The sequence below is a fragment of the Cucurbita pepo genome, chromosome LG20, assembly GCF_002806865.2.
Source record: "Cucurbita pepo subsp. pepo cultivar mu-cu-16 chromosome LG20, ASM280686v2, whole genome shotgun sequence".
NCBI lineage: Eukaryota > Viridiplantae > Streptophyta > Magnoliopsida > Cucurbitales > Cucurbitaceae > Cucurbita > Cucurbita pepo.
The window spans coordinates 6,442,741-6,460,185 of NC_036657.1; the positions used below are offsets into that span (position 1 = coordinate 6,442,741).

Here is a 17,445-nt window from a genome sequence, read left to right on the forward strand (position 1 = left end):
ATACCGCTACACTCTAAGTCGATTTGACCGTACTTAAATAATTACTCGATGTATACACTTTCGATCATGAGATTAGGACCATATGCCACATTCAAAATCTATTCTTAAGTTTTTAACGTTCACTGTTTGCATGTTGTTTCAGTTTCATCAAATAATTTGTCCGAACTGTTCAGTACTATATTTTAAAATGGGTGAACATTGTTTTTAAATTTTTTGAACGTTTTAGTACGTAAACAAATGAATTTCTAAATTTTTGAATAAAATATGTAAAATAGTGATGTGGTACGTTAAATAAATCAAAATTTTATGAATTGAGTTGGATCATGAGTTTTTCTACGATTAGATTTGAAAATATATATTGAAATTGAGTTGTTTATCTTAATTGAATGTTTTAAAATAAATGAATAGATGTTTTACATACGAATGTTGGCTTAATCTACCCTACTTAAATGGTGTGAAAGTTATCTATTTATAATCAAACAAATTACAAGAATATTGAAAATATGCCTACATTAAAAATAAAAAAAAGGCAAATTTATAGATATTTGTCGTGTAATAAAATATCAAATATGATATATATGGTAAACTATAATTTAGTACTAAATATGTTTAACAAAAAATAAAAGTTTGAACAAATAATCCGAACAACTCTAATCAATGCAAACCAAAAAATTTATAGTTGAGTTGGATTGAGTTCATTATTTAATAAGGATTGTCTGACAACCAAACAATTCAGGCAGGGTGCTTCATCTCTGGTTCTTGCAGCTGAACATGCTTCGGGACATCCCTCGTTCATTCAAAAGGGAGCAAAGTTGAATAAGTAGTCTTGACTTGATGAATCAGGAAAAAGAGAAGAGAAAGAGGAGCGCAGCAAGCTGTGAGACTCATAGGTAATCAATCTCAGCCTATTTATTTACCGAGAAAAAGATAAGAAAGAGAGGGCTTTACCTCCTGAAATCAGTCCAATGGAGCAGAAAGAAAGAAAGATCCATTTACCGAGAAAAAGATAAGAAGAGAGGGCTTTACCTCTGGAAATCGGGCAAGGGAAGGTAATATCCAGAATCAAATGAAAGAACAGATATGAGACCGATACAACCAAACATCATTTTTTTTAATCGTATGGTTTATAAGTCAAAGTATTTTTTTGTAACAACATTTATTTTGAAAGATACTTAAAAGGGCTTAGGGTATTTTATTTAGTTTCATAAAGTATTTCAATTATTTTGCCTAATAATTAGAATATAAATATCTTGATTATAGAGGTACGTTTCATATCCAAATATTCCAGATATAAAGTCACCAAATCTATCTAAAATCTAACTTTATCCAATTTTCACTCNTTTTTTTTTTTTTTTTTTTTTTTTTTTTTTTTTTTTTTTTTTTTTTTTTTTGTTATATTTTATTCGCTCTTTAATAATTAAAATCTCAAGTATTTTGGATTTATTTAAACTTTTTTTTTAAATATAAAGTACAAAATTTCAACCAAATAATAATAATAATAATATAACGATAAACAACTCGTACAATAGGTTGTTAAATATCATAGTCATATGTGTGAAGAATATATTGTCTATGGTGCATTCTCATTCCAAACTCTTTTACTTGCATTCCCATTTTAATCGTGATTTCACAATTAGTTATGGTTGTGCTCGTTATTTAATGAGGAATGTTTTAGTTGAAAAAATTCACAACTCGAACGATTAATAAAAGTCTAAAAAATGTTCTAATCCAACCCAATCGCACGAACATATAGACACAAGGGTTAAAAACAACTCAAGCCCACCGCTAGCCGATATTGTCTTCTTTGAGCTTTCCCTCAAGGTTTTTCAAAAGCGTTTGCGAAAGAGAGATTTCCACGCTCTTATAAGTGTCTCGTTATTCTCCCCAACCAATATGAGATCTCACAATCCACCCCCTTCAAGGCCCGTTCCCTTCTCCAATTGATGTGGGACCCCCCAATCCACCCCTTTTCAGGGCCTACGGTGTCCACCCTCTTTAAGGCTCAGCCTACTCGCTAGCACATCACCTCGCGTCAGACTCTAATACCATTTGTAACAGTCTAACCCCACCGCTCGTTGACATTATCCTCTTTAGACTAACTTTCAAGGTTTTTAAAACGTGTATGTAAAGTTTTTCGTTATCCTCAACCGATATGAAATGTCACAAAACCGAGACGGAGACATAAAAGATTGATTTGAGTGGAAGAGAATGAGCTCCACCAAGTTGGCAGCCAACCAAAAGTTGGCACGCAAGCTTGTATCTGTGTATAAATAAGGTTAATCAGATAGGCTTTCCATCCACAAGCTATTGTTTCCATAGCTCAAGTTTGGTGCCTTCATCTGCATTTGCACCTGCACCTTAACCTCTCTCTCTTTGTTAAACCTCTTTTAAAGAGGAAGAAGAGAATAAGAGAAGGTGTAAGGTGCTGGTGCATTTGCAGCTGAATGCCATCTTGGAAACCCCATAATCTCCCCTTTCTTCTACGCCTCTTTTCACTCATAAACTCAACACCGTCACCATCACCGTCCCCGCCCCGACTCACCAACGGCGTTCTAAATGGTTGTCTTGGCTGGAGGTACGGCGGAGAAATGAGTGTTATCAGACATCATGGTAGATAGAGAAGTGTGGTCGGTAGAATCTAGAAGTAAGTTTTGTTTTCGACTCGAGTTTCTTTATTTTGTCATCTACTTTTATAAAAATTTAATAACTTGTATTTATTTTAATTTTAATTTTAAACTTTCCCATGTGTTTTATTTTACTTATTTTCATTATTTATTTTTTTATTTTTAGCTTATCAGGTGTGACTTTAATAATAATGAAGACTTTGTCCACATAAAGATTTATTGATCAAATGAATGAATAAAGTATACATTTATATTAGGTTTTCTATTTGATAAGTAATAATAAAGATTAAAATTATTTTATAATCTAAAGTTTATTTATTAAAATTAAATCTTCCAAAGTGTAGAGTAGAATATTATAGTTAATGCTAAAATTGGGTCGAGAAAATTTTTACCTAACACTCACGGTCTCAGTAAATTTGTAATTTGGTAAAGAAGTGGCTTGCAAAACAGATAAAACAAAGAGAAACTGCATACCGATGAGATCTTTGTCATACCAACACCGATGGTTAAGTCAGATAATTCAGAGAAGTTGAAGAGATTGAAGTTCACGTGAAAATTAAAGTTATTTCCAATAGAGTTATAATACTATATTTATAATAAAAATAAGCTACGGTTTACGTTTTCCACGAATTTTTTTCCTATAAATTTGATGGACTCATTTACTTTGGACCTATTTTTTTGGTCTATTTTGTCGATGCCATTTAACTTTGGTCTATTTAGTTGTTGAGTTTTTACTCTCGATTTTTATGAATTTGTAGTCTTCCTTTGCCCTAGCAAACTTTTGATGGTACTCTCTGAGCGTGCAGTAGCCAATGAGCCAGACCTAGGAGGTACGTATACGAGCTTGCCTGGTAAGTTCCTCTGGGCTATGTGTGAAGAAGTGCTATACATCCAACCTTGCCCAAACGAAAAAGCTAAGCTCAAGACCATGCCTTGATACTTTTATGAAATGATAGTCATGATTACGTATGTATGCATTTTTTTGACTAAAAGAGTGAAGTTACTTACAGAGTATTCAAGACAAAAGTTGTAGCCCTTATGTTAGATCATATCGTTTTCATTACTTTGAATCTATTGTTTCATTTCCGTATTACACATGCCGCTATATATATATATATATATATATATATAAAACATGTTTTTTAAATTTGAATTTAATTTCTCATTTATTTCTTCTTTGGGCCGTAGCCCATTTTACTCACTATTTTGCCATTGGGCTTTCCTTGATTTTCTCGCGATATCATTTTAAAAATTAATAATTTAGAGCTTAGTATTAGTTTAAATTTAAATGTATTTTTTTATTAAAAAAAAAAAATTGAAATCTGCCTAATAAATTTAAAATAATAATAATAAGTTTTATCAAATAATAATATCTATTTTTCCTCTTTTTATTTTTTAATTTAATTTGTTGTTCTGTTTTGGGCCTCAGGCCCATCTTACTTTCTATTTTGCCAATGTTTTGGGCTTTCCTCTTATTTCAAAAATTCATACTTTAGAGCTTATTTTTTAAACAATCATTTAAATTGTGTTTGTGTTTACCCTAGTTTTGATCTCACGGCCTCCCGTGTAGCATTGTGATTCGTACATGGATATCTTACCTTTATCTTAAAAATAAGAGTAGCATGTGACTCGAGTATTTTAAGAAATATTTAGTAAGTAATTTCACTATTGTAGTCGAAAAATGCATACACAAGTAATCATGGTGGGACTTATCCTTTTATAAAATATCATAATATGGCCTTGGGTTCTGCTTTCTCGTCGGAGGAGGGTTGAATGCGTGGTATTTTAACACAACCCACACATGCGCACATGGACCCACTAGGTTGGCTCGTATACATACCCCTTGGATCTGGCTCATTAGGTTAGCGCGCTCTGTGTTGTCGAACAATATGGAGAGAATGAGCCTGCATAATATCATGGTGAGCATAAATATTGTAAGGTATGCGTCCGTACTAATCATAACGGGGAAGTATCCCAATGCACATGACATGCATAAATGCATGATATCCTCATAGCTTAAAATTATGGCATACGTACCTCTATAACATAACATGCTTATGAATTATGCATACATTATTGTTATCACATTTTCCATAATTAACTTACCGGGCTTTAAGGGTTATGCATCATGTATCAATGATAACATGACTCATATCATACCATGACATACCATCATAAAATATGACATGTGCAAGGCCACATGACATTGTTCATACAACCATCAATTCATCCAACAAATCCAACAGTAAGGTCACGAGGTCACGTACATGGTTGGTCTAAACTAATGTAACTAAAGTCGTTCGACTCCTTGAATCTCAATTTCATCTAAGTAGTTCCACGACATTGTGTAACAACATGTTAGCTCATCGTGTTACAACAATTGTTTCAGATCCCACCTAAGGGTACAGTTACAGAGCAGGTGGGATCTGAAACAATTGCTGGAACGAACGAGGTCTAACGTGCTTGTTTCACTTCAAACATTCCAATAAAAAGACCAACGAAATTCTAAAGTTGGGTTAGGAAAGTCTTTTGAACTAACCTAGAAGGGTTGGTGACCAAAACAATTCAAATACAGATTACAAACCAACTCAACCCTTGAGTTGGGTTAGTTGGTCGGGTTGTTCTTTTTTTTATATATAATTATTTTTAAAATTCATATTTATCCACCGTACATGTTATATTAATAGCTAAAATATCAAGTATCAAATATTTACAATAACCCTATTTTTACGTCAGTCGAGTTGACTCAACTTAAAAATGTCAACCTACGAATGGAACAGATTTTTAATTTTTAAAAAATTAACTCAACCCAAACTCGATTGAAAATTATGGAGTTAAAACAGTAAATTTAATGAGAGGTAAAATTGTTGTTTAGTAGGGAATTTGTAAAGGTGCTGTAAATTTAACGGTAATGGTAAAAGCTGACATGTCTCAATACTTAAATCATTCAATTCTTCTTCATTTCACACCTAAAAATTTAATACTTCAATACATGTTTTTTTAACCTTAAAATCTCTCCAATCATTGATATTGATTTGCTTTAGGGTCTATGGAACTGAGACCTGATCGAACCCTTTCTCTCGTTGAGCGGTACAAACTCGACAATTCAATTCTAACTTGACTTACCATGATCGAGAAAAGAGAAACCGAACATAATCCACCTTACCCAACTTCAATCTATTGGGTTCGTCTCTTTCCCTAGGAAGCATATCATGAATCAACAAGCTTTTCAAGCTTTCCTCGACTTTCGTTTTGTACGTCAGGTAGAAATAAGCTCCTCTCGAACTAAGTAGCTCAAACATTAACAATATACGATATACTCGAGAGTTTTATTTCTATTATAAGATTTTTGATATTTCAATTTAGTTATCATTGTAAGTAAGATGTTTTACAAAGCACCCTCGATCTTATCCCGAGTATTTTCAAAATTTTCGTGAATATTTCTTTATTATTTTACTATACACAAAGTGTTTCGATAACGTAATTAAAAATACATTTTTTTTACTGTTGTGAAAAAGCACCCATTGTAATTGAGAATGCTTTAATAAAAGGTTGCATTTGAGAAATGCTTTAAAAAGAAGTGCCTTTATGAAAAAGTAGTTAATAATAAAACACTTTTGATGTAATTTAGAAATATATTTTATTGACAAATGTGTTGAGGAGCATCATGTGTGTTCCCTTTTAAGTGCATAAAAGCATCATCTAACTAAGGAAAGAGGTCGGGTATGCTTTTCACGAGAGTTGACAATGCTAATTCATCCCTATCTCTACGATAAATAGATTCACTAGGGATAATAATTATAGTTTCGAGATTCAATTAGTTCGTACTCGAAACCCTTTTCATCTTTCTGTTCTCTCTCCCTTGCAGATGAAAATGATTGTCGGGAAGGTGATATGATCGAACAAGTCATTTACAAGACCGAGGTATAATATGATCGAACAAGCCAACAGTAAGGATTTTTGTTCGGTTTTATTTAGGTATGCAGTTAACGGTTTTTGTTCATAATCTTAAAAACATTGTTTTACCTTTGCTTGTTCTTGGTGCTCGAAATAATTTCGATGACTTTACGTGAGAATGTCAAAAGCTATACAGGTTTTAGAAAGAGAAAAAAGTAGGGTCGTGAAACCTTTAATAACTCAACTATAGATATGAAAATTCTTGGAAGGTTACAAAAGATAAAGGAAAAATCATCTTTTAACAAAAGAAACTCTTTTCAAAGTTAATGTATTATAGAGGGCCCTAGTCGTAGTTGAACGAGAACTTTGTTATTAAAGTTTTTGTTTGAAAAAAATTAACGAGAGACACCTAAAGAAGATCAAGTTTGTTAAAGAACGATGATGTTAAAGTGGGTTAGATTGAGAATCGTCTGTACATTTGTTTGTTTTTACCTGGCTTTTAAGTGCTAGTTGCAGTGTTCCCGTGCCTTTGCGTATAAAGTTAACGCTCTTCCGTGCAGTTACATTCCATGCGTCTTGTCTTCTCTCTAACAACCAGCTTCCTTCCCTTTCTTGTTTCGATCCGACAACGAGAATGTTGGTATGTCCTATTCCCATCATGAAAAGACTTCAGCCTCCGGTATGGTCTAACCTATGGACAGACAGAGTCGCCCTCATCCCCCATTGTTTATTAGGGTTGTTCAAAAAACTCGATAATCTAAAGAAAAAAATCGATCAACCTTACTCATCTCGTACCGTTTGAGTTGAGTTAGGTTTAAATAACTAAAACTTTATAAATTAGATTGGTTCATGCGTTCTTTTAAAACTAGATTAGGTTAAATCGAACAAACTTGAATTTATTGTTAATTTTAAAATATACATTTTGATTACGATAAAATATATACTCATTTTATTTTTATTTAACTTCATAATTGTTATTTTTTCATTATTTATTATTCCATAACTTTTAAAGATAATTTTTACCTATTTTAAAAATATTTTTTTTCAAAACCTAAAGAGGGATTAGATTAGCGGACTATGGATGGGTCAAGACATCGAGTAAAGTCTCCGTCATCTCCAAAAGCGGGGTGGTTAGGTTCGAGTCTAAATTGATCGGGTGGTCGGATGCAATTTAATAGTAGTATATATTTACGGTTTGAGGAAAGCTAAATCTCTGTCATTTGACTCCTTCCACGCAAGACGACTAGGATCAAATGGTTTACAATAATACTAAGAAAGAAGAAGATCGAGACCATTCTTTTTTAGACAAATGGCTTAACTTCTATCGGGTCAGCATCAAGGAAGAGTACACCAACTCGTTGGCTATGTAAAAAGAGAGTGGGCTAAAGGGGCTCAGACCGAGAATCACGAAGATGTCAGCAAATTTTAATTAAATATTTAAAAATAAGTAAATATATATTTTATATGTTAACATTTTACCTTTATTAAAAATAAAATTTTAGATAAATTACCTTGATCAATACAAATCAACCCCACTAAAAAAAAAATTACCCAACTGAGTTAAAAAATTTAACACTCGAACAACTCAGTTAAATTTAAAAAATACACAAACTCGACCCAATCCAATTCACGAACACAAAAGGGACACACAACACATTTTAGAGAACAAAGATACACTTTTAGCATTTTTATAGGTAAGCAAAAAAAAAAAAAATATATATATATATATATATATATATTATTGTACAAATTTTAAATAATATTTTTGCCTTTTCTCTGACAAATATACTTTTCCACTTTATAAGAATTTCCCGAGAAAAATAAAACCATAAATAATTATATTTTCTATTTTTTAATTTTCCATAAATGCCTTAAATATTTAATATATATATATATAAAAAACATAATTCGACATAACGTTTTAAATTAAATTGGTCAAAATGTCTTCGCTCTTTAATTATCATAACCGCAAACTTATGTCTAAATAAATTAATTAAACAATAATTTAACCAAAAATTAACTTTTTTATATTTAATTATTCATAATGTATTTATTTAATCGTACTTTAAATTTTAAAAAACAAATAATAATAAACATAAAAGTGAGGGACTAATTTGTAATTTTAGATCATCCATACATACATACATACATACATACATACATTCATCCATGGAGTATGGCACGTCTTCATCGTCACGAACGAAACCGCTTCCTCTGAAATTTCTCTCCCTCTCTATTCTCTCGCTATAAATACTCTCCCTCTCTAAACGGTTTCCCATCTCTCTAATTTCGATTTCGTTTTGAATTTCAGAAGACGAAACTACCTGTGTTACAATGGGCGAGGTGAGTCGACTCGGATTTTTGCTCTGTTTCTGTTCTTCTCTGTGTTTTTTAGGGTTAATTCTTTAGGGTTTTGTTGTACAGAAGAAGACGAAGAACGAGAATGAGAAAAACGGCGATGGAGGCGGAGGGAAGAAGAAGGAAGAGAATCCATTCACTGTGGTTCTTAAAGTCGATATGCATTGTGAAGGCTGCGCCAACAAAATCACCAAATGTGTTAAGGGATTTGAAGGTATGATCACGACGGCCATGGCGGATTCCTGTTTTTTCTTTTCCTCTGTTTGTCCCCTGTTATGTTATTTTACTGTCAGTTTCAGATATAAATATGCTCTGTTTTCGATTTTCTGCTTTCCGCCATTACTGAGCAGTGAATCGATAATGCTCTGTTTTTTGAACTGTTAACAGGAAGAACAAAAGAAGACCTAAATCGGGTTCCATGTGTATATTTTTCCTCTGTTCTGTCATCGTTATGATTTTACTGTCAGTTTCAGATATAAACATGCTCTGTTTTCGATTTTCCGCTTTCCGCCATTATTGAGCGCAGTGAATCGATAATGCTCTGTTTTTTGAACTGTTAACAGGAAGAACAAAAAAGTACCCAAATCGGGTTTCCATTTGTGTATTTTACCTTTCTGTTATTCGGCAATGAAGATATCTGACACCATTAATGGAGGCGCTCTGTTTTGTTTGTTTGTTTGTTCTTCAGGTGTGCAGACTGTGAAAGCTGAGATTGAAGGAAACAAACTGACAGTAACGGGGGAAAAAATAGACGCATCGAAACTCCTTGAGAAGCTTTCAAACAAGACGAAGAAGAAAGTGGATTTGATTTCACCACAGAGCAAGAAAGAAAAGGACTCGAAGCCCAAAGTTAAGGGCGATGAAGACCAGACCTCTTCTAATAACAACAAATCCGACAAGAAAACAGAGGAGAACAAGAAGAAACCCAAAGAGGTAAAGAAAAAAACAAGAAACCCTTGTTGGTCCCCTCTGAGATTCCGTTGTTTGATTCTGTTTTCTTCTCTGTTTTTGAAACAGCCGCCGGTGACGACGGCGGTGCTGAAGGTGGCGCTACATTGCCAGGGGTGTATAGAGAAGATTCAAAGGATTACAACCAAATTCAAAGGTAAGAGATGATGAACAAGAAATGGGTTCTTAATTGATTTGATATTTGATTTTGATTTTGATTTGAAATAATGTCAGGCGTTCAAGAGATGTCATTGGATAAGCAGAAGGAGTTGGTGACCGTGAAAGGCACAATGGATGTTAAGGCCTTGAGTGGTTGCTTAACCGAGAGACTAAAACGAGCGGTGGAGATTGTCCCAACGAAGAAGGAGAAAGACAAGGACAATAACAACAACAACAACAAAAACGAAGGTGGTGGCGGCACCAAGAAAGAACCTCCTGCAGCCGGCGACGGCGACAGCAATAGCAATGAGAATGGAGGAGGAAAGAAGAAGAAGAAAGGCGGTAACGGTGGAGGAGACGGTGGAGCAACGGGCATGGAAGAGGGTGGTGGAGGTGGAAAAATGGAAGGGTACAAAATGGAGTACATGGGAGTGGGAGGAGGAATAGGATATGGATACGGGTTGAATGGGTACGGGATGAGTACTGGTCTCGGGTATGGGTACGGGTATGGAGCGGGAGGGGTCGTGGGGGAGAATTTACACGCACCGCAGTTGTTTAGCGATGAGAATCCAAATGCTTGCTCGATCATGTAAGGATTAGAAAATGTAAAAATTTAGAAGAAGAATCCAATGTCTAGTTGGTAATTTGGTTAGTTTTTGGTAGGGGAGGGGGAATGAAGGAAGGAAGGAAGGTTTTTGTTGTTATTTTGTTGGTTAATATTGGATGAAGAGGGGAATTGATTCCCTTTGGGCTATCATTATGTGTTTGTTTTTTAATATCTTGGCTCTTAATTTGTGCCCATTTTTCTACACTTTACCCCCACTTGGGTCCACCCTCTTAATCTTACACTACTGGCTCGAGAATTTGATCAATCTATATTATATTTTTTTTTTAGGTTTAGGATGGGTTAAATTTTTTGTCGTGTGGTGACATGTTTTGAAGCCTCGAGAGGAAGCCCAAAAGGGAAAACCCTAGCGAGCGGTGGATCTAGGCGTTACAAATAGTATTAGAGCTAGTCATCTATGCGTTACAAATGGTATTAGAACTAGACATCATACTATGTGCCAGCGAGAAGGCTGTTCCCTAAACGAGACGCTGTGCCAGTAAGACTGTTCCCTAAACGAGACGCTGTGCCAGTAAGACTGTTCCCTAAACGAGACGCTGTGCCAGTAAGACTGTTCCCTAAACGAGACGCTGTGCCAGTAAGACTGTTCCCTAAACGAGACGCTGTGCCAGTAAGACTGTTCCCTAAACGAGACGCTGTGCCAGTAAGACTGTTCCCTAAACGAGACGCTGTGCCAGTAAGACTGTTCCCTAAACGAGACGCTGTGCCAGTAAGACTGTTCCCTAAACGAGACGCTGTGCCAGTAAGACTGTTCCCTAAACGAGACGCTGTGCCAGTAAGACTGTTCCCTAAACGAGACGCTGTGCCAGTAAGACTGTTCCCTAAACGAGACGCTGTGCCAGTAAGACTGTTCCCTAAACGAGACGCTGTGCCAGTAAGACTGTTCCCTAAACGAGACGCTGTGCCAGTAAGACTGTTCCCTAAACGAGACGCTGTGCCAGTAAGACTGTTACCTAAACGAGACGCTGTGCCTGTAAGACTGTTACCTAAACGAGACGCTGTGCCTGTAAGACTGTTCCCTAAACGAGACGTTGTGCCTGTAAGACTGTTCCCTAAACGAGACGTTGTGCCTGTAAGACTGTTCCCTAAACGAGACGATGTGCCTGTAAAGCCGCTGGCCTTAAAAAGACCTAAGACAATAGAGAATTGGGGTGTGAACTCTATTGAAGTTGAGTTGAAATCTCAAGTTAGTCTAATTTATGGATCCAATTTATGCATAAGGTAAGACAGGAAATAAAAATTTCTCTCCATTTTGCCCTTTTCTTTTATAATCTATTTATGATAACTATCTCTTAGATTTTTTTTTTTTTTTTTTCATATAAATCTTAATTGATTGAAATAAATAAANTCTATATTATATTTTTTTTTTAGGTTTAGGATGGGTTAAATTTTTTGTCGTGTGGTGACATGTTTTGAAGCCTCGAGAGGAAGCCCAAAAGGGAAAACCCTAGCGAGCGGTGGATCTAGGCGTTACAAATAGTATTAGAGCTAGTCATCTATGCGTTACAAATGGTATTAGAACTAGACATCATACTATGTGCCAGCGAGAAGGNAATATTAAAAAGAAAAAGATGGAAAATAAGAGTTGTTGAAGAAGAATGAAAGGAATTATATGAGTAATTTGAGTGTTTTGAATATTATTATAAAAAGAATAAACATTTTGGTGAATAATAAAAGATTTAATATTAAAAGTAAAGAAAAAAAATAATCTATTAAATAGAAAAGTAAAAAAAAAAAAAAANAAAAAAAAAAAAAAAAAAAAAAAAAAAAAAAAAAAAAAAAAAAAAAAAAAAAAAAAAATGATTGGGAGGAAGAAAAGGAGAAAGAAGGTAGGGGCAATTATGGGATAGAAAATATAAAAAGAAAAATAAAAAAATAAATAAATAAAAAGATTCTTATTTGGGTAAACGATTTTTCATAATTTTCCATTTGTCTCTTTCTCTCTCTCTCTACAAATGGGTCTGAAAAAGTTGTTGGAAGAGAGAGAGAGAGAGTGGGCCCCACTCCACTACTCTGATTATTTGCTGCACGTTCCATTTTATAAATAATTATATTTTAATTTTTATTNAAAAAAAAAAAAAAAAAAAAAAAAAAAAAAAAAAAAAAAAAAAAAAAAAAAAAAAAAAAAAAAAAAAAACCAAATAATTAATAAAATGAAATTAAAATGGTTAACTTTGTCCTTTTTACTTCACTAAGCCCTTCTGTCCGTTCCTCTCTACCAAAAGATCCCTCCCTTTCTTTTTCCTTCTCTTTTATTATCATTTCCCCCTTTTTCTTACTTTTTTAACACTTTTTTTTTTAACCCTATTATTACTAGACACGCTACATTTTACCCACTACCACCTCTCCCGAACCTGGAGAGAAATCTTCCTTTAGCGGCACACTCGAGGAGGAACTCGAAAACATTTTTTCTCCGTTAGAGAAATGAGATCGAGACAGAGGATGAAATAGGTGGTGGGGATGAGCTTCCCTATCCTCGCCCCATTGACATGTCTAATTATTACTCACCATCGAGACCCGAACTTAATTCTTCCTGTACTCTTTTGTCGAAATTTGTTCAACAAAACTCTCGTCCAAATCTATTCAAATGAAACTCTCATAGCTTCGAGCCTAAAATTTGACGGAGAGTGTTTTGGCCTCCCTCTTCCTCTGTAATCTTACTACCGGCTAGAGTATGACCAATAACTTCTTCTTGTCTGTTAACCTGTAATACGTGTGATGTACGTAATTTCTTCCCATGTGTCGTTGCCTGAATTAGGTTGATATTATTGTAACGAGATTGTAGAGGAGATTAGAGTAGCAATATCATAAAAATCCTAGTTGGGATGCACATTGCTATCTCTTGTGTTACCTTCATCATCATGCCCACCATCCCCTTTTTCCTTTATTTTTTTTTTCTTTTTTCTTTTACTTTTCACAACAATAAACTTTTTCTTTTTTTCTTCTTTTCAAACAAAGCGAGAAAAAAAAAAAAAAAAACTCTGTGTAATCTCAACCCAATATGGATTAGATTAGGTTACGAGAATCTTTTAAACTAACTTGAACTTTTAAATTGGTTGATTTGATGACTCGAACAACTCGAAAAGTTCACAGCCCAATTTGAATTATTGGGTTGGGTTGTCAATTTGTTTGTTTAATTAATTTAAAAAATTATACTCATCTACTCCGTGTCTTACAAATATTAGACATACATTCATAACTAATAACGTATCACTAATAACTTTGGTTGGTTAGGTTGTAACTCTATTTTCGAGTCAACCCACAAATTCACCCAAATTTTTAAGATACACGCGAAATACGTGCAGGATCATCATTAAGACCATCATACTTGCCGACCATCTATGAACTGATCGGATTAACCAACCAAAGTTAGCTTCTGTTATTATATATTGAACAAAAGCAAATGTCTCAGTAATGGTAGGACAATAGTAAAAAGTCATAGCAAACCCCGTAGCTACTTATGTCGACGTGAGGAGGAACGTATTTGCTAGTTATGTCATCTGCAATCGCCTGAATTTGACTTTCAAAGAATTCAACCCAATCCACCCCACCCCCAGAAGAAAAGGGATGAGTAGCTCGAGTTGGTCAGACTCTTGGATTACGAGAAACACTCACATGTTACAACGTAGGGTAAGGTAGGATTGTAACCCTATTTTCGGGTCAACCCACAAACCGATCCAAATTTTCGACTTTCAAAGAATTCAACCCAATCCTAAATCAATCTAAATTTTACGTGAGTAGTTCGATTTGATCAGATTTTTGGGTTATATGAACGCTAATAATGGGTAACTAATTTTTGATATAATTTAATATTGAAATGGGTGTACGGAAGGAAAGTGAGACGAAGAGTAGAGATTCTCAAACCGCATGTGATTAAAGGATATGCTTTTTATTATATGCTTTTGCCTTCTTTCTAAAGGGTTATTTAAATTTTTGTATTTTTTTAAAAATAAATAAATAAATAAATACTTTTTTATATTTAGATATGATGATTGCGTGAGCTCAGTCCCACGTGGGATTTAGTATTTTAAGAAATATTAAGTAACTGTACTGTTGGGGTTAGGTAATGCAAACACATACATGCATGATGTGACCTATCTTTTAAAATACCATAGTCATGACCTTAAGCTCTTTCTAGTCCATGCAGGGTTGGATGTGTGGTGCTTCTCCACACATGACTTACCCACGCACACATGGGTCCACCAGGTTGGTCGTATACGTACCTCCTAGGCCTAGCTTTGTTGGGCTAAACATGCTAACACGTTGATGGACACCATGGAGGGATAGGCCCGCATGATATCATGATGAACATAAATATCGAAGGTACGTATACGTACTAATATAGTATAACGGAAAAATATCCCGATGCACATAACATATAATATCTCGATTCAACCCAATTACTTTTAGGGAACCTTGGGAGAAACCTGATTTATAATTTTTTTTATTTATTTAAATTCAACGTAACCCGAATAAGTTCATAACTCAATTTAAACAATAAAAGTTGGATTGGATTGGATTGATGGAATTTTTTGAGTCATATACCCATAAAATGAATAAGAAATAATTCCATAACGGTCGAAATACTTAGAATTAGAGCAATAATTTCCAAAAGGAAAAGAGTGCAATGAATCATTAAAGTATATGTTTATGGTACTAATATTGGAACACTCTAAAAATCGTTATTAGTGATTACTCAAATATTAACCTTTTCGGAGCAGAATTTCAAACGTAATTATGATCCCGTCACTATCACTTTCGATTCCAAGCACCATTGGATACTAATGGCATATGATTTGAGAACTCGACCAACTAAACTACTCAATCTAAATCATAATAATTGAGTTGGGTTAGATCTTTTTTCCAGTTTAGACTGAGTTAAAATTTTGAAAAATCGAAAATCTTAAGTGTACGTGGGTCGATTTTTTTTGAGTTACAACCCAATTCGGCTCTACTTTTAAGATTATTATAAAGATCGAGAATATTTGATTTTTGTTACTGATGTCATTGATGAATGATGACTTGTGAACGTTTGACATTTGAGATTTGTAAGATTAAGTATGATTTTTTAAAAAATAATTAAAAAAAAAAAACAATAATTTTGTTCTATAATTTTGATCTCTCCTTTGTACTAGCCCTAAGCATTGATGTCTCTAATGGGCTTGAATGAGAAAAGTAAATGGGCTAAGAAAAGGAGGCCCAAATGAGAATCCAATGAAGTGTTGTTTTTTGTAATCGAAATGTGATCCTCCGGTTCTCTCGTGATTGCTCTTATTCGAATTTTGCTTTATCGGTTTCCTCTACTTATGATATCTTTATACTCGATCATCCTATTGAAAGTCTAAGTTTGACTCAGCCTTAGATCTTCACAACAATACGTGTGATGAATTTTTGAACGTCGATTCAACTGATCCGACTGTGCTAGTCATCATGTCATCTTTCTCGTTCGTTTCTTCCTAGGGTTGACCTCTCCTTCGAACTTAAACTAAAACTATGGGTATGAAACTCATTGATACTCTTTATTATTATTATTATTATTTTAAATATAACGACAATAGTGTGAAGCTGAAAGAAAGTACATCGGAATAGAGACACGTTCATAATTAACGGAAAAACTTATTGAATTTTTTGGAGAAGAGGAATTAACCTAATAATTAAAAGAAAAATGTAAACGTTTTTAGTAGTTTGAGTTTCAATAACTTTGAATAATGGCTTTACACAAAGTTCCCCAAGTAAATGCATCTCTAGAATCTCTTTTAGACTCTAACTTCCATTGCTCAGCCAAAATATTCTCAACCTCACATGGCTGACATGGGATTGTCAATGCACCTTCATGATCAAACCCATACTCCTCAGCTGCTTGCTCCAACAGCCTCAAGAACATAGGATGTGTCAAACAACTCAACGGAACAACGAATCGTTTCGGCTCCTCCCCGTCCACCGCCACCACTGCAAAATGCCCTTCTTTCACGTCCTCTGGTACCGACGTCGAGTCCACAACTTCATCGAAATCCTCATAACTATTCTCACTACTCGGTTTTCGACCTCGAGATAGGCTCTTTTGCAACTTCTCAACGACGACCTTGATACCGTTCTTTCTCTTCATGCTCCTAGACTTGGCCATTTGAGTATAAAATAGAGAAAAGATCCCTTCTTTGGAGTTTTAATTTGATGGGTTGCTAAAAAATTTATGAAATTAGGTGTATATATAGTGTTAATGTGGAGTGAGAGATAAGATTTGAAGAGGTCAAAAAGGTGAAATAGAGAGAGGAAATGGCATGCAAGGTTTTGGACTGAAGTATGTGAAGTTAAGTTAAGAGGAGACCACAGCATGTGAGTAAATGAGTCCATGCATTCAAAGTTCTATGAAGTGTCACTTTTAGAACTGTCATTTCTGCCTCCAAATTATTGAAGTGGTTCTCATGGAATGAAGCAATTCCAAGCCCATATAATCACTTCATTCTTAGATTATGCTTACTTCTTCACACTTCTAGATTATTGAAACGCTACCGAAAATGGAAAGTTCGTCTATGAATTATGTCGTCTAATGTAAGAGATAATACTCGGGTTTGGCTGGTCGAGGAGGTACTCTCCATCTCTGACCTAATTCTTTTGAATATCCGCTTCTTATGCCGACTCAACTTTTTAAATTGTAAAATTGTACAATGGTTAATTAGGGCATGGTTGAGCTTATTTTTGGGTAAAAGTTTGTTTTATTTAAATTATTGAGTTTATGCAGATTCTTAGACCGTTTTATGTTAAAATTAATGGGGGAATTAGCGTAAATTGAACCAATGATAAAAATTGCGACAGTTATTTAAATTTTATGGCTTA

At 34.3% G+C, this 17,445-nt stretch overlaps 2 protein-coding genes and 1 long non-coding RNA gene across 3 annotated transcripts; 2 read left to right on the plus strand and 1 right to left on the minus strand.

Moving 5' to 3' along the window:
- The first annotated feature begins 2,388 nt into the window (after positions 1-2,388).
- On the plus strand, positions 2,389-3,714 carry LOC111783716. The gene is made up of 2 exons (XR_002813403.1): positions 2,389-2,644; positions 3,383-3,714. It is a non-coding gene; the product is annotated as an uncharacterized LOC111783716 (long non-coding RNA).
- Positions 3,715-8,726: 5,012 nt separating this feature from the next.
- On the plus strand, positions 8,727-10,762 carry LOC111782604 (heavy metal-associated isoprenylated plant protein 3-like). The gene is made up of 5 exons (XM_023663389.1): positions 8,727-8,864; positions 8,946-9,093; positions 9,568-9,812; positions 9,897-9,984; positions 10,062-10,762. The coding sequence occupies exons 1-5, from the start codon at positions 8,856-8,858 to the stop codon at positions 10,577-10,579; spliced, it is 1,008 nt and encodes a 335-aa protein (XP_023519157.1). The 5' UTR covers positions 8,727-8,855; the 3' UTR covers positions 10,580-10,762.
- A 5,530-nt stretch (positions 10,763-16,292) lies between these two features.
- On the minus strand, positions 16,293-16,771 carry LOC111783652 (auxin-responsive protein SAUR72-like). Its single transcript, XM_023664570.1, has one exon. It carries the CDS (start codon positions 16,733-16,735, stop codon positions 16,304-16,306), a length of 432 nt encoding a protein of 143 aa, XP_023520338.1. The 5' UTR covers positions 16,736-16,771; the 3' UTR covers positions 16,293-16,303.
- Between the last annotated feature and the right edge of the window lie 674 nt (positions 16,772-17,445).

Coding starts and splice junctions, on each gene's coding strand:
- LOC111782604 (XM_023663389.1), top strand. Junction 9,094..9,567: donor ATGTGTTAAGGGATTTGAAG/GTATGATCACGA, acceptor TTTGTTCTTCAG/GTGTGCAGACTGTGAAAGCT. Junction 9,985..10,061: donor GATTACAACCAAATTCAAAG/GTAAGAGATGAT, acceptor AAATAATGTCAG/GCGTTCAAGAGATGTCATTG.
- LOC111783652 (XM_023664570.1), bottom strand. CDS start 16,735: ATGGCCAAGTCTAGGAGCATGAAGAGAAAGAACGGTATCAAGGTCGTC.